The 26976-nt window shown below is 31.4% G+C and overlaps 1 protein-coding gene and 1 pseudogene across 7 annotated transcripts in view; one reads left to right on the top strand and one right to left on the bottom strand.

Moving 5' to 3' along the window:
- CACNA2D1 (calcium voltage-gated channel auxiliary subunit alpha2delta 1) overlaps positions 1-26976 on the top strand; it is a 449625-nt gene that overhangs the window by 350962 nt on the left and 71687 nt on the right. For all 7 annotated transcript variants that reach the window (XM_016127273.2, XM_016127276.2, XM_016127274.2 and 4 more), the window contains exons 11-18: positions 343-501; positions 5629-5733; positions 18392-18470; positions 19351-19400; positions 20602-20691; positions 24339-24416; positions 26310-26384; positions 26637-26711. In XM_016127273.2, coding sequence (XP_015982759.1) covers positions 343-501; positions 5629-5733; positions 18392-18470; positions 19351-19400; positions 20602-20691; positions 24339-24416; positions 26310-26384; positions 26637-26711 — 711 coding nt within the window. The remainder of the gene's footprint in view (positions 1-342; positions 502-5628; positions 5734-18391; positions 18471-19350; positions 19401-20601; positions 20692-24338; positions 24417-26309; positions 26385-26636; positions 26712-26976) is intronic.
- LOC118610693 lies at positions 14892-15798 on the bottom strand (annotated as a pseudogene).

Here is a 26976-nt window from a genome sequence, read left to right as displayed (position 1 = left end):
TCATTTCTGGTTTCTGAATACATTTCATTATGTGTTGGACTTTTTCATATAAATGCTCATGAAAATTGATAGCTAGCAGGGACCTCACATAACTCAAATCTCAAATTTTTAATCAAGGAAACCAGGCTTCAGGAGGTAAGTGACAGGCTCAGGGTTACAGTATAAGTTGGGGCTTAAGTGAAAGTATTGCTTGATCCTTAATGTACTTTTATTACCAATCTAGTCCATTTTCTTTTTTGAAAGAGAAAGAAATGCAACAGTATTGAGAATTATAAGCAACAAATTCAACAAAAATTACTTTGTTGATTTTAATATTTATATATATTTTTTTATCTTTTGCAGTTTAACAGCAATGCCCAGGATGTAAGCTGTTTTCAGCACCTTGTGCAAGCAAATGTAAGAAACAAGAAAGTGTTGAAAGATGCAGTAAATAATATTACAGCAAAAGGAATCACAGATTATAAGAAAGGCTTTAGTTTTGCTTTTGAACAGCTACTTAATGTAAGTATCAATACCATCCCCTTTGCTCTTTTATTATTGAATTATAGTAGCTGAATTTCAATATCCTGATAGTTACTGCTATCCAGGAGAAATGACAGTGCTGTTTTTCATTTATTTAGAAACCAGGTGTGTCCAGGCAGTAGAAATCTTCGAACTATTTGTATTTCTAAATACAAAATTCAAATGGCATAAAAAAATGTAGATTTCCTTTTAGATCTTTCTTCTCATCTTTCTTATACTGTTTAAAAATGCATATGTAAAATTATTAATACTGTATAAGCACTTAAAAAATTAGTTTGTGTATTTAGATCTTTTTTTTCTTATCTCAGTTACTATAGTATTTATCTGGAAACTTGTACTCTTAATCATAAAATGGTTGCTGGATATATTTTAGTTTTAAACATCTAGTTTGAGTCTTTAAGTTGTTTCTAAATGTACAAAAATGTTCAAACTATAGACATTAAAGTGACTAGGAAGATAAGTTCCAGAGCAGGAATTCCTTCCTCAGGGAAGATTCCCCCTGAACAAATCACCCATCGATGTCTAGAGCTAGACTGTTAGACTCTGGCATGCCTACTGCCTGCCCCGTATCATAGTGAGTATCTTACTATGGACTGTATTTTCAAATGGCCATATCATCTATGTCACTTTCAACTATTTAAAAGTAGGAGCCATCATTCAGTTTTGTATATCTCAAGAGACAATGTTATTGCTATGGTCAAGAATGTGGACCTAACATCTGTGAACCTTGGTTTCCTCACTTATACAATGGGGTCACCATAGTATGTACATCAGAGGGTTGTGAACAGGATTGTTTATTGTTTACAGAATCTCACACATAGCACACCTCATGTGTATGTAAGTCGTTGGACTGGTGTTGGAGTCATAATCATTGTTATTATAATTAATGACTAGCACATGGCTGGTACAGAGCTCACAATTTCTATCATAGTTGCTGAATCACTGAATAAATTCTTACATATGGTCTTTTCTGCAAATCTGACTTTGTTCCCCAAATGACTCTTCTAAACAGTTTTCAAGATGTCCGATTAGTTGATTCATTCATTTGTTCATTCAGCCAATGTTTATTGAGTGCCTCACAATTTCCTGTCACAGTGCTAGAGTTGGAATTATAGAAGCAAATAAAACCGTCTGTTCTCAAGAAGATCAAGCATAAGGCACTAAATCATTACTCTTAGTACAATGCATTAGGGCCATTATAGAACATTCAGAACGTGTTTACTGGAACAGCATGGAGGGACTCGACTTACCCAAAAGAGGTGAGGAAAGTATGGCATAACTTTGAAAACAAGATTTTGAGGAATTAGTAGAATCTGGGGAGGTAGATGAAAAAAAGTGAAATCATTCCAGATAAAAAGAACAGCATGAACAAATGCACAGAAGTATGCCAGGTAAAGTGGTACGTCGCAAGAATTGCTGGCAGTTTGGCATGGCTGGGACGTAGCCATATAGAAGCAATGATGAAAATGGAAAGCCCATGAGGTATCAGTTAATAAAGTCTTTAGGAGCAAACAAAAGTTTACAGTATGAAAATGACATGATCTAACTAATGTTCTAAGTTAAGAAGCTATTATAGAAATCCTGGTATTGGAATAGAAGTGAAGAGATGTTAAAGAGTGACTTGGTTACTGGGTTGGGGAAGAAATTACTGAGAGGGGGAGGAGATTTGGGTGACTATAAATTCTTTGAACTAGAATGCTAAGCGGATGATGGCAAAAGAATCTAGATAGAGGGAATGTGAGGGTAGAAAGAGCTCAGTTTCTGTTATGTTGAGTTCGAGGTGGTGATATTTATTAGATGCTGTAAGATAAGCAAGTGAGACGGAAAAGCAAAGAATTTCAACAGTGCAGTTTTCAAGAGAAGTTATCTTTGGTAAAATGTACATGTTTTATTAAGTGACACATGTTCATAATAAAAAAAAAATGGAAACTCAAAACTTTGAAATTCAAATGTAATTGACCATTAGATTGAGATATATTCTTTCTGTAGTAAAGAAATATAATTTTTAAAAATAAAAATTATTTTTCTCTTGAGTCAGTAATCGAGTTTTCTAGATCTTGTCATTTTAATTATTCTTAGTATTGTTCATTTGCTTCATTTCATTCCCTCCTATTCTGGGGTTTAATTGTGAAATGATAAGGGGTCTCAGGCCTAGTGAACTATCTCGCAGAGGCAGTCTCATTAGAGAAGCCACATTAACTTGAAGATTCATTACTATTTACTGATAAAATATAATTTTACTCCTATTGGCCTCTAATACTGCCTTTACCAATATTGTATATGATTTTTAATATGTCTCAGTTATTCCTGGAGTAAATCTCAAGTGTTCTGCTTTCCACATGCCCTTATGTATTGCGTTTCTTCATTGTAAAATAATTTTCCCAAGAGTCATAGCCTGACTTATTTAAAGTTGAAGCATATTTTGTTATCTCTTTTAAACACATCTAGTCTTATTATCATACATGCCATTTCATGGTTTTTTTTTTTTTTTTTTTTTTTGCTTATCCTTACTAGGTTTACCTTTAAGATCACTGAAGCAAGTATCAAATAGAATTAGACATATCATTTATTATATAGTAAACCTTAAATTAAGATTTGAATTAGTCTTCAGTACTATTACATAAAATATTATCAAATAAATTGAGATGCATTTTTCAAAAAAATTTTTGAGTGTGTATGTGTTGGATGCTGTGCTCTGTGCTGGCAAGGCAGGGATACTACAAAGCAGTTTATGAAATCACATATTAAAGTAAGTTACCAACTCTACTCATGATAATTTTATTGAAATAGTCAAGTTCTTTACTTAATTAGTTACAAGCCAGTTACATATAATTGTTGTGACTGTGTGATTCTTTAGATAATTACAAATTCACTAAAAAGTTGTTGTGATGTACTTAATTCTAACACAAGTCCTAGAAGGCTACCCATTTTGAAAACAAAACATTTCTTTGTATCCCTTTTTTGTGTGTGTCCTAGTATCTATCTCTCCTTGAAAAGATTATTTTAAAAAATATACAAATGATCAGCAAGACCCAGTGTGCTAATTTATACTGATATTTGCATTCAAGAATGGTAACACCTCTGTCACTTTAAAAAAAAAAAAAAAAAATGAAACCAAGTGGTTAGGGGAGGAAATGTTGACTTGAGGAGTTAATGGTTTCTTTGAGATGTGTTCTATAGAGTTAGATATATTAATCTAAATTTCTAGAGGGAGATTTAGGCATGGAAGATAGATGTGGGAGTTACTCCTGTTTGAATGGTTGTAAAGAAATGGTCAGAAATAAAGGTAAAAAAAAAAAATGAAACCAAGTCCTGTTGTAAAAACTTTATTTATTTTATAACTTTTAAGAAACAATCCTTTAGGCATGTATTATTTTGCCCATTTTCAAATATGCAGATAAAAAAGATGAATTATCAGAAAAATTAGTTTTAGTTTAGGGATTTCAACACCTTTCACAAAAGTATCTTGATGATAAAATATGTGACTTTTGTATAATCAGATTTTCAGATAATTATCTTCAAAGATAAGAACCATGCTTAAATGGGATAAATTATATTAGTTGATACTTATGTTTTCACAATGTTTGGATAAAAGATTTAACTGCCAGTGTTCTAATGACCTAGTCAATGTGGTGACAGTATATGTAACAGAATCTTGTTATCAATAGAGGACAACGTTATCTTAATTAACTTTTATAACAGGAAATGGGGTTTATCTTATTTGAAAAATAAGATAGAGTGTGGACCTTCATTCAATAAGCTTAAACAAAGAGGAGTATTAATGATTTAAAAAAAAATTAGTAATTTAAAGACCAAAACTGTGCCACAATCACATGTGCTGTTAAGCATTTGAAATGTGCCTGGTCTGAATCAAAATGTTTTAAGCATAAAATACACATTGAGATTTGAAGACTTATTATAAAAGAAAATAATATAACATCTCAATGAATTTTATATCAATTCATATTGAATTGATAATACTTTAGATGGCTAGGTTAAATAAAATATATTATTCGAATTAACTTGAGGTGTTTTTTTCTTTCTTCAGTGTGGCTATTGGAAAGTTAACATTACAAATTAGGTTTACAGCACTAGGCTAGAAGTTTGATATTTTGAAAGAAGCCGAACATTCATAAATTGTGGTATCTTTTATTCTCAACACTTTCACAAACATATTTAACAATAGTAGAAAGGCTGAGATTATAATTTCAGATCTCAAAGAACTCCAGCTTTCCAAATTAATTGTTTATTTTAGTGGCCCTTTGGTGCTAATCCATTGTTCTCCTATGTTTGACTCTTTGGGGATCTTAAAGAAAGGTTAGGAAAGGATTTTACTATTGGAATTTAGTCTTTCAAAAATAGAATATGTGTGGTGGGTTGAGAGAGGATAGAAGGATATTCTAAGAGCAGGTCTGGACATTTATAAAGATGTGCAAGAGAATTGGGTGTTAGGGTTCAGCTAGGAGTTTACAATTTAAAGTGAATAAAGTAGGAATATAGAGGGAAGAGAGGGACAATGTAAATAGATTGAAAATATGGGTGAAAGGGTATGTACATTTTTATTAATATAATTTATTTTGGTGTAAATTGTAGGAGCATAAAATTGACATAATAACCATTAATTCCTTTAAAATCTATGTATTAATCAACCACTGAGAGGTTATTATGTGCTAGGCACTTTCCTAGTCAAGGAAACATTGAACAAAAAAGACAAAACTTCATGCTCTCATGGTACTTACCTTCAATGTGGGAAGCCAACAGTAAGCAAACAGCATATGTACTTTATACGTAAAAGAGTGTGAAATCCTATGAAGAAAAATGCAGCCTGGGAGGGAGATTGTAATTTAAAATGTACTTTTCAGGTATGCCCTCACTGATAAGGTAACATTTGATTAGAAACCTGAAGGAATAAGACCTGTGGAGTTCTGGGGAGAGGCGGGGGGGTGGTGAAGAGAAGGCCCTGTGTAGGGTGGGCCTTACCTGACCCAGGAACTGGTTTTAGAATATACTAATTGAGCAGATATTTTATTCATTACTCGCAACCTGTCCATGCACTTTCATATGGTTTACCTTTTATTGTGAATGTTATACACTTTTTTTTTACAGTATAATGTTTCCAGAGCCAACTGCAATAAGATTATCATGTTGTTTACGGATGGAGGAGAAGAGAGAGCCCAGGAGATCTTTGCCAAATACAACAAGGACAAAAAAGTGAGTACGATCTTACAGTATTTTATTTTTTTAATATTTGTTTAAGTGGTATTTAAAAAGAGATAGTTGGGGAGGAACAGTGAGAGGAATTAAAAACACTAGTGGTGCCAATTATAAAGTCATACAGAACGTGGATTATAAACCAAGGTCTGAATTACAGAATTGTTAAATATATTTGTATCAGATACATTAATAACATGACTAATTTGCTAATAAAATAATTTCGACCTATAGAATTCTATTTGATTCTTCTGAATAAATTCTATATAAAAAATTGTTATAGGAAAAAAGAAACCAGAAGAGAATAGAAAAATAGGTACAATTTAAGCATTTCTGGGATAAATTTATGATATTATTTAATTATTAAAAATTAATATAGTAGCACTAAAATTTCCTATAGACAAAAGATTATCAGCACAGACATTATTTTGGAGATTTACAAATAATGCAATTTACAACAGCAAAACCTGTAACATCATTTGAAAACCAATTCCTTTAAAAAAAATATTTTAGACAAACTGTTTTTAAAGGTATATTAGTTCAATAAGCAAAGAATGTGAAGACGAGTATCTTAAGGTTGGAATATATTTGCTTCATGGTTGTTTGACTTCAAAGGAACGTAGTGTAGAGGAACCAATTCTGAAGGTTCACCCATGTAACGGAACCTGCTGTTGCTGTAGAGGATACCGACTGTAACTATTTTTTCTAGCAGTCCTACTATCAACTCATTTCAATTTTCTGATTCCACAACTGGTAAGAGAACGAAGATTCTCAACTTGGTTTCTTATAAATTGCTGAGGATCCACACACACACACGAAAGTAATGATAAATTATAAGCTGTTTCTTATGTTTCAAAAATTCCAACAAAGTTTATACATTTATCCAGAAGACTGTCTGCAGAGTATATGTCAATTTGCTTTGCTTTTAATTGGAATTTGACCATTTAGAGAGTTGTAGCTCATCATTAGCTCTACTAGATTGTTTTATATACATTTCAGGAATTAAACAGAGAGAGAAATTTATTAATTAATATATTTAGACAGTTTTCCAGGAAAAACATTGTAAATAATAGGATACAGTCTTGATGAAAATTTTTGGAACACTTTGAAATATTCTGAGGTACTTTTTAGGCTATGTGTGATCTGAATATGATCAAAGAATTGAAAACATATATACACATAAACTTCAAATTAATCACAAATCTTTTTAATACTCAACTTACTGCATAAGCTATAAGTATGTCATGTGACGTAAGTTTAATGCAGGCGTTAAGGTGCTTTTCCTATAACACCTGGTTATTTTAATGGCAAAAAGTCATTTCTTTTGAAAAAAAGTTGGTAAGTAGATTGAATTGTTGATTGTGAATACTTTCCAATGTTACCTTGATTTTATGAATATTTTTCAAAATTATCATAATTAAAAGTAGTGGGAAGATGCAGATGTGTTAACCTAAGATATACTGTATTTTACTTATTTAGTAACTTCTACTCATTGTTCCAAAGTCAGGGCAATATCACCACCTAGAGGATGTCCTTGATACCCACTTCCTCTTCAGGCTCATTTAGATACGTGTGCCCCGATTCCATAGCACACTGTATGGAGTCCTTTGTGTCTCTCCTCTGACCCTGTCTGGATTACAAAGTCTGGATCTGTGTCTGTTTCATGTCTTAAGGAAAACAGTTATATTCTACTCTCTATTTTCACAAATCGTTCAGTTAATTGAATAAATGAAGAATTCACTAGTTTAAAGTCATTTTTCTATGTGTATGTCCTAAAATGTCCAATCTAAATATTATCTTGAAACACTGCTTCTCTTCTCCTTCACCTTTTATAGAACTAAACTTTTTAAACAAAGGCATTTTGTGACATGCTAAACCACATATTAAATGATTCATATTACATTTACTTTTGTAAAACTGATGAATCTAGTCAGATTCAACAATACTGCTGGTTTTTTAATTGATATATTTACTGCTGTGCTTTAAGGGCATCTACCCTTTGTTAATACCAAAGCAATTTTGAAAAATAAGCAGTTAGCACTTAGTTTTTGTGATTTTTAAAATAAATGTTATTTTTATCATAAAAATTAATATATTCTTGGAATTAAATACTTTATTTCTGTGATTCTAATTCCAGTGGCTACAGCAAAGTTCTGTGATACACAAAAAACATACTTATATTCCTGCATATACAGATATAACCACACATATTTATATCCATTTAAAATAGGCAACTCCTCTGTCCATTGTATCTCTAGGAACAAGAGACCCTGTGTGTAACTTTGGCATGACCTCTCTTACATAAAGTGGTATGAGTAAAAGCCAACAGGTGGTTGAGAAGTAAATGAGGGATGAGGAAGTAGAAATCAGAATATAAACTATTTTTTTCTAAAATCTTTGAAGTTTCTCTAAGAAATATTGTGAAAAAAAATATGGCAGTCAACTTGGAATCAAGCCATCTGCACACACACGTATATGTGTGTGTACATATAAATTTTTTTTAAGATGGAAGAGCTAATTAATTATCACATATTATAGGATAGTGAAAAGGTACACTGATAGAAAGTTTATTGATATGAAACAGAGAAAAGATGTAGATCTTTAAAAGAGGAGGGATTGAGAGAGATACAAATCACAGATTTCTGAAATGGACAAGTGAGAATTATATTTCTAGAAACACTGTCACTCCACATTTAAAATGTACTCTCCTTTCAAGTTCGATAGCTTCCCACATTTTCTAATGTGAGAAAACTTTGTTAAACAAACAAATATTCATCTCTTGGTTTTTGCATGTTCTGTATCCACTAACAATGAAGCTAGATGAAAGCAGACAGCCACTTTTAATTCAGTTACACCTTTGAGTGTATTTGTATTTTGTCCAGACAACATTTACATAGTTAATTGTTTATGTCAAGGACACATGTGTGCAATAATGTGTATATATGTACATACTAAAATTGTGTATATATGTAGAGAGATATATTTTTAAAGCATCTTCAGATATAGCTACAAATAATTGTGGAGAAATTGAAGAATCCATTCTAGCTTTCTCTTCTCACTCAAACTTTCCAAACTTCCACCCACCCTGTCTGAGGCATTTGCAGCCCACAGACACTGATGTGGAAGATAATTGTCTATCTTTGTTATCTGAGGATATGTATGACCAATTCCATACTTGCAGAATTAATATTTGTTACATAATAAATTTATTAACTCAGAATTTCACTAGCCACATTATCTTTCAAATAATAAATAAAAATGAAATTCATTAGATAGATATAAATTTTCAGTACTCTTAAAAATTATATATTTGATTATAACTTTATTTTAAAATACACTCTTTAGAAGTTTACTTGTAGCTTAAAAATATCGACATTACAAAGTTATAAAAAAAGTTTGATGTTTAAAAAAAAATCTGAAAACTACTCTCTGAATCCTACCCTTGCTTCAAGCCTCTTGCTTGGCATTAATGTGGCTGCTTATTGCTTCATTTGCACTCATTTTTCATCCAGATGACATCAGAAATCATTCAGAGCACCCAGGTAGGTGTGATGAGGTATGTCCAGAGAGCTGATGAATGAAGCTGCAGATAAACAGCACAATTTAATGAGGCCAAAAGGTTTGAGAATTAGAACAGAATGTTTGGGTTCTTTTGTGAAATGTATTGCTCTTGGGAATGAATAGACTTGATTATAGATAGGTACAGCTTTAAAACTAAATCCATGTTAATCTCTCCACACAGCTGTTTCAAATTAAAATGCATTCACTTTCTAATCTTTACCTGTAGTAATGCCATTCCTTAGGGCTCACCCATGTGTATGAGACGCCCTTAAAAATGGTGCCAAAAGTAAAATGAACTCTATCACAGAGTCCAAACAAATGAATAAAGAAAAGTAAAACCAGACACAATGTTGAAAGATAATTCCCAGGCCTACCAAAATTAAAGATAGCTGCTTTTCTGTAGAATAGCAAAGGGATTGGTTAGCAATACATACCTAAGATTCTAGCCAACTAGAAAATAGTTCTCTGATTCTTAGTTCTCAAAATTAATCAAAAATGAAAAATTAAAATTAATAAAATGAACATTTCAAAATAACTAGTAAATCGAATAGGAACAAATGAGAAAAAAGCATATGATGTGGAATAATTTTCAAAATAAAGAATTCATAGCTAAAGTTATAATTGTCTGAAAATATATGCATTATTTAAATTCTTTAAAGAACAATTCTTTAAAAAACTAGGAAAAGTCTTTCCTAGTTTTCTGTCAAATCCTGAGTTGAGAGATAAATCTCTGTATGGCCTTAAAAAATCTAGAGCAAGTCACAAATGACTAAATCTGCCTATGTGTTTATATAGTAAGTGAAAATTGTCAAGTTTTCAACAGATGGTAGGAAAAATTACTTATGGAAAATAATTACCTTCTCTAATGTCTCTGTCTTCTTCATAAGACAAAAATGAAATCTTTGTAAGAAATGTTCAAACATGATAATGAAAGGCATTCAGATTTGTAAAATTATTTAATACTATTTAACACATGCAGTGCTTTTAGAAGTTTGATTTTGGATGTTTTGGTACTTTCAACAGTTTCTAAAAGATTTTCAGGTTAAAGTAGGAATTATACCTATGTTCATAAAAATCAAATGTATTATTTATGCTGGAGTTACTATATAGCTGAAAACAATAATTACAAAGTATATCGGCCCTGCCAATAGAGAGAGTATCAATTTAAAAAGCAGGCTGTGTGTGTGTATGTGTGTTGTCCTCCTCTCTAACACATTAATGTTTTTTTCCTTCAAATAAAATTAACATTGACTATTCCCAGAATTAAGAAAATCTACATTTTCTTTAGGTTTGACTATAAAATACTTCTATGTATTTTAGTCTTTAGTATCTAAAACGAATCTAATAAAAAATAAGTTTAAGAATTAAGCACAAAATATATAATATACACTTGAAGTAACTTCTAGGTAGAATTATACCACCTACAATTGAGATTGCCCATTGTTTGTGTTAAGACATACCAGAAAAAGCAGACCTTTCTTGTGGCTGGCTTCTTAGGTTAAGAACTCTGCATATAATTTATCTCTGCAAGGGTGTCTTCCTCACTCAGTCTTTCTAGAGTTTTGATCTTTCCCCAGAAAGCTGCTTTACCATTCTCTATGTTAGCATTCTGTTTCTTCTTTGTTTTCTTTCTTCCAGATTACTCTTTTATTATTATTATTATTATTATTATTATTATTTTACTTATGTATTTTTTTACTTTTTATTTCAGACTCCTCTCTATTATAAGCTCCGTGAAGGTAGGGGCTGTGTTCATTTGTAAACTGACCATTGAACCCTCAGAGGCTAGCACAGTGCTTGATGTCCAGTAGTTGCTAAATATTTACTGATATGTTCAACTGATACCTATCAGTAAATATGCAATAAATATGTACTTAAGGTAAATTATAAGAAATTCACAAATGTCAGGAAAAACTCAATACCTTTGTTCTTTTAATAGAAAATCATTTTTTCAGTATTTTTTTTATATTTGGAATGTTGAGTAAAATTGATGTTCCACTCTTACAGATCATTTTATAAGTAGGGAGGGCTTACATTTATATAAAAAATGATTGCATTGATGACACCTTTCCATCTAACACATAGTTTGTCATGAGTATTCTCATTATTAGTGTCAGTGAAATATTTGGCATTACTCAAGAATAATATATTAAATAAATCACTCTATCAGAGATTTTATAATATCTCAGCTGACAGTAGTCTTTTCAGAGCTACGAATTTCTTGGATATGTCATGTACCCATAGCTTATTCCTCCTTTATTAAGTATTATAAATGTAGGCAGAGGGAAGAGGAACTCGAAATTACTTCATTATAACCTGATAATGTGAGGGGAATACATTATAATTGTTGTTAATAAATTAAAAATACCAACATAAACCCAAGGCATATATTTACATTATGCACCAACATATAAGACATGTGAAAGAAATATCAGATCATGTATGTACAACCTAGATGACCATGGCATTTTGTTTTCCTTTTTAAAGTTGTTTTGTATTATTTACTTAAATCAAACAGACATACATTAAATTCTTGCTTCTATCCAACCCTTGGAAATGCCACGTAGACATATCTCATATGGACCCAATCACATTTAGACAATATTAGCCTCTTTCCTTTAGAACTTATTGCTAAGTGTAATAGAGTGAGCCAAATTTGTTCCTCTAGAAAGATATTATGTTGAGTTATTTTAAGTTCTTCTTGAGGCATGAAAGGCTAATGTCACACTATTGGAAAATGCTACCTCGTTGAATAGCTTGACTATAGAAGACAATGTGGTCATCATTGTCATCACCATCTTCATTACCATATTTATAGAGCTAATAATTTTTCATCTAATGTAAATGCTTTACATGTATCATTTCATTTTCAACTTGATTAATCATATGATAAAAGTATTTTTATTACCATCAGCCTCATCCCCTTAACTGAGAAGTTAAGTAACTTGTTGAAAGTCTTGCAGCTACTAAGTGACAGAGTCGAGAATTTAAATGGTCTGCAGTCCAAATTTCATAACCTTATGTGGAATGCGACTGACTGGTCATCCGTCTTTCTCTTTTGGGGAGCCCTGTGGCTACGCCAATCATCATTTGCCCACCCAGGAGCCTTCCTTCTAATAAGACAACAGGATTTTACCACTAGGGGACATGTTCCTCAGAGCCTTAACTGACTAAGATGGATTAATCTAAACCGTCAAAACTTTGTGGGCTGCAAACTACCTTACAGATCATTGGACCTTATAAAATAAATTAAGTGTGAAAGGTGAATTCAGACACTTTATTTATTTTATAATGCTATAAAACTAGAGATATGGGTTATTCAAATGCTCTGGATTCTGATATATTTGTGAGTTATAGAAACCACTGTAGAATTTTATCCTAAAATATTTAGTCCAATCTAGTATTTTTATAGGCTTAATGCCAAAATGTTTAGTACAAATAGTAAATTAATAAAACCCTTTTCTGACATCATTTTTCTAACATGTTTCGATAGCTGAAGTTTTTATTTTAGTTTTATTGGCTTGCTTTCTTCATAGTCTCATTTCCATTATTCCTTGGAGATTTGCCTATTGTAAATTAAACTTGAACTCTGGGTAACTGATAATTGTTGAGGTGACAGTTTCCAGTAACTGTTCCGCTGGGAAACGAGAAATTCCTATGGCTTTCTAAAATAGGTTGACCCTGTGGCTTTGGAAAAATCTTAATTGACGACAAGTATTTTAGTCTTCAACAAACAAAACAAAATAAAAAACAGATTAGCAGAAGTCCAGAAGTGTAGGATAAAGTTATAAATCATTGGTATAATGTAAGAAACAAATCAGTAATATATTTTAAATAACCAAATTTGTTGTTAATTAAGTTTTCTCTCATCAAGTAAGCCAGCCTTGATATTTCAACTTTAGTTTATTAAAATTATATTTTGTTTAGAGAACAACTGGTTTTTGAAGCAACTGAAGGCCAAATTGTGTCAGTTTAAGGACTGATTTTTAATTTTTTTTAGTTTAATTTTGTTTAATATGCTGTCAAATTTCTTTTGCTTCTATGAATATGCTTATAAAACTACACATGAGTCAAGAATTATGAGAACTGTTTTCATTCTCTAGGAGTAATGTATTATGTATATGGTATGTGTTAAGGATGCTTTATTTTGCCTGCAAAGGTTTATTTAACTCCATTAAGCAAGTCTGAATAGCATTAAAAAAAAAAAAAAGATTAAGAATTTACCATGATGTAATGAAACTGCCCAAATCACAAAATGCAAGACAACTACTAGCCCAATTTTGACTCTATTCTAATGAAATGATTTACATGTCAGTTGACATGACATGTGTCTTAGATCCCTCTGGTAAGAAGTTGAGACCACTCATTTGACTATTGGCTTTTTTTTTTATTTAAGAAATATTTATTTCTATTTATGTCTAAGGTACTACAATAGATGCAATAGATAAAATAGTAAAATCTTGGAACTGTTTTAACCTAATCCAATGTTTATTTAGCACTACCTTCCATGTTATTTCTGATAAAGACCTGAGCTCCAGGATTTTGAAAAATATTTTTCAAAGCCATGTATGACTATACATGTCTCATTGGGAACCTCACGGAAGTAAATACTTTGAAATGAACATGTCTAAAAATCATACAGATTAGTTGAAGAACACTAAGCAAATTTTCTAGGATCGTTTCACTTAGAACAGAAAGTTCCCAGTGTGCATTCGTTACTTGAATCTGGTGTTGTGATTATAAATGTATTATAAAGCATACGTAAAGGAACTTTTTCTCTACAAAAGTTGACTTTGTCTTGATGTATAAATGGTTTTAAGTAATTTGTTTAACTGAGACTTTAGATGAAATATATAGCTTGGATTTTATGTCATTTTAATCGTTTTTATATAAGACCATTTAAAGATACTAATAAGAAACGAACTCTAAAAATACACATCTATGAGAATATTTTTCCTTGATTTTTAAATTGTGCATATTTCAAGGAGTGCTTTATTTTTCCTTTAGTCAAAATTATTGCTAAACAAGAATGGTAAATTTACAAAGTGAAAAATTTTAGAAGAATGGGAGGATAACAATCATCTCTGTAGATTTTAGCATCTCGAGTTTTAGAGTTAGTTCATTAACTGTTCCACAGGGTGGCAGTAATATTGTACGGAATAGGAGGAGTACTGTCTACAAGTCCAAATGGAAAGTTAATGTGAAAAAAATCATCTTTTAAATTTTACTAATTTATTATGTATGTACATCATAAAATGTGTATTGAACATGTTTATGAAATAAATTAAGTTAAATATTTATTACGTAATTATGTAAAATGTGTAAAACAAAACCAAATTAAACATGGGTATGGCACCTGGGATTGAAATAATTTTTATTTTGTGGTGCGAGGGGCACTGCTGACTACGGTGAACTTTATTGACAGTGTATGACAAGCTAAGTAAGACTTCTTAAGTCCCTCCACTTCTCTGGGGAGTTTGGGATGGAAATTAGAGGTCAGGAGATTCTCAGTGTATCGGAGGATCAATCTGGGCCAAGGACTCCCCAGTAGCTGAGGGCTTCTCTTCTTCTCACTAGGGCTGGTGGTCCAGGGTCTCTTACTCCTTGGAGGCCATATGGACCATAGGGTCCACCACCCTGTTGCTGTAGCCAAATTCATTGTAATACAAAGAAAAGAACTCGAGGAAGTGGTCATTGAGGGCAATGCCAGCCACCAGCATTGAAGGTAGAAGAGTGCATATCATTGTTAAAGTTGCAAGAAATAAAGCCTGGTCCTCGGTATAGCCCAGGATGACTTCAGGGGCCCTCTCTCACCTGCTTCCCCACTTTCTTGATGCCATCGTACTTGGCAGCTTTCTCCAAATGGCAGGTCAGATCCACAACTGAAACATTAGGGTAGGGCCCTGGAACCATGCCAGTGAGCTTAGCATTCGGCTCAGGGGTGACCTTGCTCACAGTCTTAGCAGCACTGGTAAAAACAGAGTTGATGTTTTGGGCAGCCCCATGGCCATTGTGCCACAGCTTCCCAAAGAGCTATCCACAGTCTTCTGGGTGGTAGTGATGGCATGGATTGTGGTCACAGGTCCTTCTACAATTCCAAAGTTGTCACAGAAGACCTTGGCCAGGAGGTGAAGCAATTGGTGGTGCAGGAGGCATTACTGACAACCTTGAGGAAGTTATTGTATTTCTTATGGTTCACACTCTTCACAAACATGAGGGCATCCACAGAAAGGGCAGAAATGATGACCCCCTTGGCTCCACTCTTCAAGTGAGCCCAGCCTTCTCCAAGATAGTGAAGACACCAGGGGACTCCACAACATATTCAGCACCAGCATCACTCCATTTGATGTTGGTGGAATCTCACTCCTCGAGGATGGCAATGGGCTTGAAGATGGGCTTTCCTTTGAATTTGCCATAGGTAGAATCATACTGGAACATGTAGGCCATCTAGTTGAGGTCAATGAAGGGTTCATTGATAGTGATAATACCCACTTTGACAGAGTTAAAAGCAGTCTAGTGACCAGGTGCCAGTATGGCCAAATCTGTTCACTCTGACCTTCACCATCACATCTCAGAGTCACTGCTGGCACTGCACAGGAAGATGTGGCTCTCTGTCAGATGGGAGGAGTAGAGAGCTTGAAATAATTTTTATATTGAGTTTTGAGTAATTTTTATTAAACTCTCAATATATATCTTTATAAAACTCAAATATAAATATGTATTTATAAAAGTATTTCAAAAAATTCTAAGGTAATCTAAAATGATTAGATATATACGTGCATCTGTTTGGGGTGGGGTGTGTGTCCACCAAGAGAAAAATAAGCATCTTAGGTATATTAGAAAGATTTTATAAATATTGTAATGGCAAGGCAGTTGCAGAACTTACAAAAAGAAGGTTACACTTATAATTCTTAAGATTTTAGTAACCATTGGGATTTTAGAAATTTTGAGGAAAAAAAAGGCCTTTAAAAATGTTGACAGTAATGGAAGTAAAATTTCAAAAAAGTAGTATAAATTATACATTTGTTACATGAGAATTATTTAATCACTTAATGTAACATATTCAAGTGGCCAAGGACCTATGTGAAAAATAAAAAGAAAAATGAGTACAATTTAAAATTTATGAAATTATAATTAATTGTGACAGAATGTACACCATCACAACCCAGCCCTAGCCCTGAATTCTTTACTTTGGACTTCTGAGTGCTCCAAGTAGGCAAACTGTGGGGGTTAGGTAAAACTTTCATAATAAAGCAAAGCACCAAGCTTTTTTTTTTTTTTTTTTTTCACACTAGTGTATTTTTTGGCTGATTTAAGTGTTTATTTGGACTATTGAATGAATAACCTCAGTCAAAATAACGACATGGTATTTGTCTAAGTGTAGCCTCTATGTTATTAGAAATGCTTGCCTTCCAGTGACACAGATTCTTATTCATTTATTTCTTTTTACTGAAAAGTATTTTATGGAAACTATTTTACTAGAACACTATTGTTTAACAGGAACAACTGGACAAAGCAACGCTTTCAGTTGAAAATTGGAGACCTGCTTTCAAATGTTAATTATGAAGAAGATCCCCAAGTGCTTTCTGGAGCATCTGTATTTTTTCTCTGTCCTGAGTTCAAGTGATAAATGTTTAGGGTATGGCAGTTAAATTGAATTATCAGTAGGGTGGCCAACCTGTTTATAAAAATATTTCCATTAGAAGTAAGTTCAACTGTATAAGTAGTAACACTCCACCGAAGTATATAGATAGCCTAAAAAATGACCCAATTGAAGAATCGAAGTAAATGAAATAGTTGCATCTTGAGAGAGAGAGAAAGGCAGGCAGGGTCAGTATCACTAACTTCTATCATTAACTTAGAACCAGTAATTGTCAGTACGGCTTGAGGTAATTAAAACTCAGCTGTGTCCACCAAATGGCTCCTTACATAACTGGCTAAGTCAAACCTAGACTGCTTAAGGGTGGCTCACATAAAACTTTACAAGTGAGACAGCAACATCCCCAATGTACATTTCAGGGCAGGGATTGTTATGATGTGGTTTCTGTGTGGCCAAGACAAGTGAAAGAACAGAGAACAGATGTGAAATCTCTTTTGAGATTTGTGCTCTGTGGTCATGTGGAAAAGATGAAACAGACAAAACAATTAGAAAATATCAATTCAAACAATCGACATGAATTAGAGAAAAGCTCTTAACATAGTTCAAACCAGAATACAAAATCATGGAAAAGTGATTTTCTGCATGTTTACCTTTAGAAAAAGCTAAAATGTTGAACTTAGAATATTGGTTTTCTTAGATTACTTAATTGATAAAAATCAATATTTGTTAAATAGGCATTTTATTAAATACTTGTTAACATCATTGAATTTATGCTTTATACTTTTACAGTATTTGAATTCAATGACTTCCTATAACTATTTAAATTACTATAATTTAAAAATCATCTCAATTGAATTTTTAAATATTTGCATATTTAAAGATATGCATGTTATATAGCATGTTAGACACAGTCATATTTTGGATCTTTTAAAATTCTAAGAGCTCAAAATATTTATATATGCCCATCATCTTTTATAAAAAAATAACTAATTAATTAACATTATCATATGTATGCATCCAAAATATTTCCATAGTGTGAAAATAGCAAAACCATCACTAAATTTAGTTGCCTTAAGCAGCTAGTAGCATAATGACCTTCTTTCTGTATACTTATGAATTAGAGAAATTTATTCTTTTTTCAGTGACTAGGTATATGGAAAATGTTTTAATCAGGTGAAACAGGTGAAATTAGGTTGAACCTGAAAGATGCCATTTCTATTAATGAAACCTTAGTCGTGATCATGCCACCGGATCACAATATGGTGCATGGCACCTAAGTACTGATTTAAAAATAATAACTGAAGTCTATGTATGTTTATAGTAGGAGATGTCATTTCCCTCTGGTGCCCTTCTGAATACTTTTCTGGCCTCAATTTTTCTTGTCACATTAATCAACTGAAAAACATGTCTTTATTTATTTTTTACTTTAGTTATTTTGTTGTACAATTCAATTAGTTTGTATGCAGCCTAACAGATACCTATTTTTCAATTCACCAGGTACGTGTATTCACATTTTCAGTTGGTCAACATAATTATGACAGAGGACCTATTCAGTGGATGGCCTGTGAGAATAAAGGTAACAGATATCTTTTCTCAATCACATTTTATTAGAAGAAAAGTAACTTGGTAGTTGTAGTTCTACATATTATTATTTAAAATAATCTAAAGTTGTAGCTAATTTTTATAGGAATTGAGGCAAGAATAAGATGCTGAACATGTTTTCTATAGAAAAAAAAACACAGACAATACAACAAACTTTGGCATTAGTGTTACATTCAGACTCTGGTTATATTATTGTACCATCATAAAGGGATATGTTTTATTGAATGATACTTAATCATGCTCATCAAATATAACTATACATGAAAAACTAAGAATGAAAGTATATCCGAATTATGTAAAACTTAGATATAAGAAACTATGACACATGTACTTTTTTTGCTGGTTATTATTGCTTTTTTAAATTTACTCATATATTCCTACATAATTCACATTTTGCGTAGTTAACCTATATTTGCTTGTACTCAGAAAATAAAAGATGTTATTTGAAAAATAAAGTGATTACATACAATAAAAAAAAAACTAAATATATTCTAAAAGTTATATTTAGGAAAATATTTTCTATAAATATAATAATTATCAGATGTCCTTGATTATGAATCTTTAATAATAATCGCCAATGGAAAAATATATATATTTTTAATGATGCCAGGTTCCCTGCTGCTTTATAGAAAAATAACATTTATTTTATACTAAGATAATGTAGCAAAATTTATAATAAAGCCTTTACATTTGTTGTGAATATACATTAATCAAACATTTTTCAAATATATCAGCAGTATTACTATTCTAATATTTGCTCAATTAAAGTGAAAAAATGTCTCTTTTCTCTTACAAAGCCATAAGTAATTGTGGCCTGTTATTATAATATTTACATATATATATGTATATTTCAGGTTATTATTATGAAATTCCTTCTATTGGAGCAATAAGAATCAATACTCAGGTATGATTATTTAAAATTTGTGTAGATTATTTTTTCAAAGTATAACATTTATTTTTGCTTTAAATATGCTCAATATGCAGAAAATAGGTGAAAATGGAAAATCCCATCATATTGCATTTGTGACAAAATGATGAACATTAATGGCAATGTATTAGTTTTTATTTCATTAAGGTTCCAAGTGTTTTCAAATATCCAAATCTCAAGTAAAAAATCTGTGTAAATTTTCAGACGTTAAAAATATCATACAAAATATATAAAATAAAATTTTCTAATATTACCATCTCATGTACTTTGAACTTGGTTCTATTGAAAATAATTTAAATGAGTTTCTTGAAGTTGTAGGTACCACATAGATAATTAAAAATTATTATTCTGGACAAATTATATTGGATCCTACTCAGAACTTAGATGCCTCCCAGATAAACCCTGTAGATATATTTACCTGTTTAATATATACTTACAACAAGGAGTTGATTTTTCTACAACCATTCATTTGAAAACATGCCTGTTCAATAACTTTGTACATTGCAGCAATTACATTAATTTATATATATATATTATTTTTAAATATTCATAAATTACTATTTAAAATTATTACTCAATTTTAAACATAACCCAGGGCTTATAAAATAGACTAAGTCAAAATTTACCATAAATAATATGGCATTTGTGGAAAAGAATACTGAATATGTTGAATGTTGAAATGAAACAGCAGCTGCATTTGAGTCTGATGTCTAGATTTGGCACAGTATTTCATTTATTTTTTGATATGTTTAAATGTAGTTTTGAATTTAAGCCAATCTTTGATATGAAAGCAAATATGTGGCTGCTTTATTATTTCAGATTTGCGCAAGTCCATACAGTAAATCACAAGCCTTAAATAGTTTAGATTAACATAAAACAATTCACAAGGAACATATTTCACTTATCATTGGCTGTACCTCAGAAAGAGAATGTTTTGATTGTTACTAGAAAAAAACTGAGGTAGATATATTATATAAATGATATAAGTCAAATAATGTTGATTCAAAGTATGTAGACATGCCATTTATGGAGTACCCAAAGTAGGAATTAAATAATTACATACTTACTCTCTTAACAATGTTGAGTTCATATTCATTTTTAACTCCAGACAAATTTTCCTCTTTGAAGATGATTATATTTATATAACCATTTAACTTTTTTTTTTTTTAATAAATAGGAATATTTGGATGTTCTGGGAAGACCAATGGTTTTAGCAGGAGACAAAGCTAAGCAAGTCCAATGGACAAATGTGTACTTGGATGCACTGGTAAGAGGCTGGCTGTTTAACCAAAAACATAGCGAAAGCACACACCAGACTTCTACTTTGTAGGTGACATTTCTTTATTCTTCATAAAACCTTTATAAAATTTCTTTTATCACCTTTTTTTGCTAGAATTTAGATGTAAACCTGTATTTGTGTGTAGTAGAGAAGTACAAATGTAAAGTGCTATTTTCTTTTCTGATTGATCCATTGAAAATGTAGAATTTCAAACCAAGAATCTTGAGTTTATGGGAATTTCAATAACTTTTTGAATATCTATGTTAAAAATGCTGAAAGTGATGTGAATCAGTACCGAGTACTACAGATTTTGAACAGAAATTTTGAAATATTTTTAAAGTAAACTTCAACTAGCAGAAGCATTACAACCTCCACAACTCAAGCTAGACCTAACAAAACTCAGAAGTACATGCAGTTAGGCAAAATTCTTACCCTATTCTGAATTCATCACAGATCTAATCACCTCTTCATATGTAATCCCTAGCCTTAGATCAACCCCAGATGTTTGTAAAAATAAGCCATTGAGGTGATCAAATCTGGTGTGAAATAACAAAAACATGTAAAGTCATTCATTGCATAATTGAAATTTTAGTACAGGTATTCTAACATATTTTCAAATAGTGGTTCTGAACTGCTAGTGATTTTGCCTCTCACAGGTTATTTGGAAATCTCTATAGATATTTTTTTAGCACAGTGACTGGGTTGGAGAGGTTAGCTACTGGCATCTAATGGATAGAGGCCGGAGATGCTGCTAAACATCCTAAAATGCACAAGAGAGCTCCCCTCTGCCACAAATACAGACAACAAAGTGTTTATAAGGCCGAAGTTGAGAAATCTTGTTTTAATGTAATTTTTAATTTCCTGATATGAAAGTTATAGATAGTAATTATCATACTTAATATTTATTCGTATACTTAATCTTAATAAGATTTTATTAATGACTTCACTAATGCAATATATTGAAGTGAATCAAAATGCTAAGCCCTGAAAAGTACATGCTGGAATTCAATTATATGCTGATTCTACTTTTTGAACACAATGATAAACTCAAAGGGCAAAATGCAATCCACTTAAAATTACTTATCATTTGGTTCTAGTAAAATAAACATATACAGGAAGTTAGAAGAAAAATAGGCACTATTAACAGCAGCTTTGCATGCTAAGACAGATAAAGTGAAGCTTGCTTACTTCAAGCCCTAGCTAAAATTACTGTTCAGTGTTTCTTCTTGACATCACATATTTATTTAAGGTCACATGGTCATCTGAAGCTGTGGTTAAAATGTTTTGCTTTTCCCAATCTATCACAGGACAGAGTAGGATAGGAGGAGTCAATAATTATGCCCTGTTGTATTTCCTATGACCAGAAGTTCATTAACCAACAAGTCTGCGTTGTTGGTAAGGTTCTTACTGATAGCACAAATGAGAAGTATTGAGGAATTTAGGTTCTCAATATGCTGTTCAATAAGCTGAAAGTAAATATAAAAAATGAAAGAAAAAAAAAAAGAGGCACATGAATTGGCTTTTCAATGGACATACAAAATATTCTTTTTACTGACTTGAGAATGAAAGTGACCAATCTTGTATCTCTAGTTATTTGTTTATAATATCTGCACATAGCAGATTCAACACATATACCGGTCAAAGTAACAGTTATATGAAGAAGGAAAGAGTAAAAATATTTTAAGACAAAATATAATAAACATAATAAACAAATGAAAAGAGCTCTGGAAATCCAGAAGAAAGAAGCCATATATTTGGGAATGGAATAAGGTGAGGTTAAAAAGATGATGACATTTTAGCTGATTTATGACTTCAGTTAAACTTTCTATAATTGGCAATGAGTAGTGAACCACACAAGTGATGTAGTATGAAAGTTGCCAAAGTGCTGGATATGTTGAAGGAATGGTGCCTCTCTCACTTTTGGAGATAATAGGAAATAACAGAAATAAGACTGAGACTATTGTGGAGGATTCATTTTATTTGGGAGATAAGATGAGATTATTTTTGTATAAAAAGAGAGATGAAAAAAAGTTGGGCTCTAGAAAATAAACCTCAGATAAATTCCAGGAGAGCAGAAATCTTGCTTTATCTTTTTTTTTTTTTTTAAATTCTCTAGAGACTTGTACAGTACCAAGGAATAGCATACAATTTTTTTTGTTTGTGTAATAAATAAGGGAGAAAACAGAAGTTGGGCACCAATGAGTTCATCCATAAATTCGTTTAATGTGTGTCTCATTTGGACACATTTTACCATATTTAGAAGTAAGTTATGGTATTCTATAAAAATGCAAAAGTGATCCAAAGAAAAGGATTGCATCCATATATACCTTCTGAATGCCAGCATGTATAAAGCTATACATATACATTATAACTCAAATAGAAATTTAATTAAGGATGTTTTCATTACCAAATAGTCTTGCTTAAGATTAACTAGAGATAATGTGTATATCATCGTGAACCCAACTACATGTAGTTGTTTTATTAATTTTATTTGTCCCCCCCAAATTTGGTAGCTTATTCTGCTGAAACCCTCTCTATGATTGTCTTTCCTCACTAATTCAGTTGCCATTATTTTAGTGATTCCCGCATGCACTATTATAACCATGGGCTAAGAGATTTTCTTCATGAGACCATGCTGTTTCTGGAATGAGAACAGAGGGCATGAGATTTAGATTTGAGGTTATTATTCATAAGAAAAATCACTAATATTTTTTGCTAATATTTTTCACTAATTCACTGATATTTTCTCAGCTTGGCAATTTCGAAATTACAAACAACTTAAAATTACTTAAAAAGTGATTTTGTTGGAGATGGAATTTTGGCACAAAATAGTGGTAAAAATATATAGTTGCTGCAGATGGCAGTAATGAAAAAAAAAGCAACCTCTTACTTGAAACTCAGTTTGTTTTGATTTATCTCCATGGATTCATTTAATATATGACATTATCTATGTGCTGACATTATTTTTGCTATACTAAACTGCTTATGACTGGGCTTTCATATTAGATGCTTGCAGTTTTCTTGTATACATTATTTTACTTTGTCAAAAATTACTATTTATTTTGGAGGGTATTTAGAAGCAATATTGCTTCTTTTGAACAGCATAGTATTTGCCTAGAATATCCCAGAAAGGCAGTATCAATAACATGTTTCTTCTATTCAAATGTTATTCTGCTACACATTTGTGAGTAGCATGAAGCCTTGGACTTAGGGCATAAAACCAATTTTAGAATAGAGCTACAACAAAGAAAGGTAAATAAATCATTTGAAATATGTAATATTCTAATATCACTCCTTATGGACGCCTCTGATAGTAGGTGAACTATCACAAAGAAAAGAGTTACTGAAATGTTTAGTGTCATTTGAATTTTTTATTTTTAAGTTATTTGCAGTGCTCTTGTAGACTATTATTTCAGATGGTGCATACTTCCATAGCTGCCTAATAGATCTTGATTATTTCTAAGACATTTTCATTTTTTTTTAAAAAAATCATCTTTCAAAATTAATTACTAGTTTTTTATAGCTCTTTATAAAATAACTATAAAAATTGGTGTCATATGTCAAAGACTAGTGCAGTATGACAAAGTTTAAATTGTAAATTTAATTTGCCTCTTTTTTTCTGAATCTATTTTTAGGAACTGGGACTTGTTATTACTGGAACTCTTCCGGTCTTCAACATAACTGGCCAAGTTGAAAATAAGACAAACTTAAAGGTTAAAAGTTAATTAATAAAATTAATAATAATAAATGATAAAGTGTGACGTTGAAGCTTATTGTGGATAAGATATATCTATAAGCAAATATATACAATGTAACAGTCTTGGGAGGCCAGAAGTAAAAGATAACGGCTGCTTATATGATAACCACCTAAGAAAAAGGAAATGCAGGTCAAGTTCTGTTTCCCCAGAGCCGAGATTCAACTTCATTCCATTTAACTATGACCTGAGGAGAACACAAGTTCAGACTCTGGGAGTAATTATGTGATAAATGGGCAGTATTATTGCATGCACATTTTTAAAAAATGTATCTAAGATATTCATGGAGTTCAAAAAGAAAAAATCCAAAGAAAAATACCATAATGATGTTCGTATCAGGTGTACATAGGTATATTTATTGAGTCGTTCCTCCTCCAACTGCCATTCAGTCAGGAGTTTTTTTTAATCATCATGTACCTTAAGGCACTGATTTAAATGAATAGTCTCTTTATTTTTTTTCTATTTTTAAAATTCAGGAAAAAACTTAATGAGTTTCATAAAAGTCTTGATTTCTACAGCACTGATATATTGTCAGGACAATAAAACGCTATGCACTAAAAGTTCTGAAAGTTCTGAAAAAATATGTGTCATGTACTCATTAAATTCCATTCCTTATTTTTTAAATACTTTTGATTTAAAAGTAGGGTTGCATTCCTATTTCTTAGCTTGCATCAAAAGGAATTTAAGGACACAAGAGAAGTTAATTCTTTTCTAGTTCTAAATATTCATTTTATAGTTTGGTTGACATTCCTGATTTGAGGGAAATTTATTTCCAGTTTATGGTATAATGAAGCCTATTGTACTTAAACATTATTTAGTTATTGTAAATTACAATTGAGCTCCTTATTTTAATGATGTGGCCATAGAAAACATTGTTTATTCCTCTTTGGGGGCAGGGGGGCCATTACCATTCTTAAATATTTGTGGGTTATAGTACTGTAACTCATAGGGTAGTACTCTATTTCCTCATGTGGACTAAGGGATTGATTTAATTTGGGTTTTTGCTCAAACTAAGATTGATTCACAAGAAAATGGAATACTTTTTGACCTAACTTTCTCACTGTATATGCAGCTACACAAAATTTAAAGAGTTCTTATAACAACTATAGACTGGATTTTATATTTTCTTTGTAACATTTTGATTTGTTTTATAATTTATATTATTCCATTTAAAACAAAAATTCCTGATTCCAAATTTTAACACCATTTCCATCTTTATGTCCCATAGATTATTATAGCCATTTGCCGCCTAGCCTCTTGACTTGCAACAAAACTACGATGCCCATCATTCGGTATTTAGAAGTTAGAAGCAAAAAGAAATGGCGTTTTGAGGATTTCTATTTTATTACCAATAAGGTCACATAATTTTCAGGATAGTTGTACATACATAGTACTATCAACAGCAAAAATTTATGTTTTTTTTTCATTCCATATTGCCCAATATCTTTAAGCTGGACACTTCTGTGATTTCTTAATTATAGTACACCACAAAGTCAGTCTACATTCACATACGTAGACACAAACATGCAAAAGTTTAAAGAGCTATAGTTTCTGACTATAAGTAGAAATTAAAGATTAGGGGTATAAAAGGTATCAAATAAAAATTTTTATATTTTTTTATTTGTTAACCTCAGTCATGAAGATTTTATTTTTTAAGCTATATAATAAGAATAAGTTGTGGGGAAAAAATCAAAGCTGAGAATCATTGTAACCAAAAATGCCTCACGCATTTTTGTAAGCTAGTATAAAATACAACCACTGTCAAACAAAGGAATGAATAATATAATAGTTGTGTACACATATGTAAATTTTTGGTATAAAACTCACTACCTTTTTGCTGTCTTACTGTAGAACCAGCTGATTCTTGGTGTGATGGGAGTTGATGTGTCTCTGGAAGATATTAAAAGACTAACACCACGTTTTACAGTAAGATGCAGTTTACTTTTTTGGTATCTTTTCTATTTTAAAACTCTGTACTAGTTGAACTCGTCTGGAAAACATTAATTCTCAACAATTATGTACTATAATCTTAGCAAAGTAACTAAATGTTAAAAGGATCCTTAAAATATTCTTCATGCTTCAGAATGCATATTTAAGGTTTAAAAAAAAGAATGAGAATTTCTGATTTTGACTCGGGGAACTCTAAGTCCTTGTTTGTTTTTTTTTTGTTTGTTTCAGTTGTGCCCCAATGGCTATTATTTTGCAATTGATCCTAATGGTTATGTTTTATTACATCCAAATCTTCAGCCAAAGGTATGTATATAATTTGTTTACAGTGAGTAGTGTTCTATGCAGTTAATTATTAATGTTCTTAATGTTAGTCATTTTCAAATTCACTATAAACACTAACTATAAAGGAACATTATATCTGTAACATAAATAAATGGCAAGTTTCCAGTTTATAATATATGAAACTATGAAAGCAATTTTCATTTTCTGTTACCAGTTTAGCTATCCAATATTTAGTTAACCAATATTCCTATTTTAAAAACAGCCATTATTACCACCTGTGCCTTAG

Source organism: Rousettus aegyptiacus, unplaced genomic scaffold, assembly GCF_014176215.1.
Source record: "Rousettus aegyptiacus isolate mRouAeg1 unplaced genomic scaffold, mRouAeg1.p scaffold_m13_p_13, whole genome shotgun sequence".
NCBI lineage: Eukaryota > Metazoa > Chordata > Mammalia > Chiroptera > Pteropodidae > Rousettus > Rousettus aegyptiacus.
Note: the sequence above shows the minus strand (reverse complement) of the source record. Positions and strands in the feature narration are given on the sequence as shown.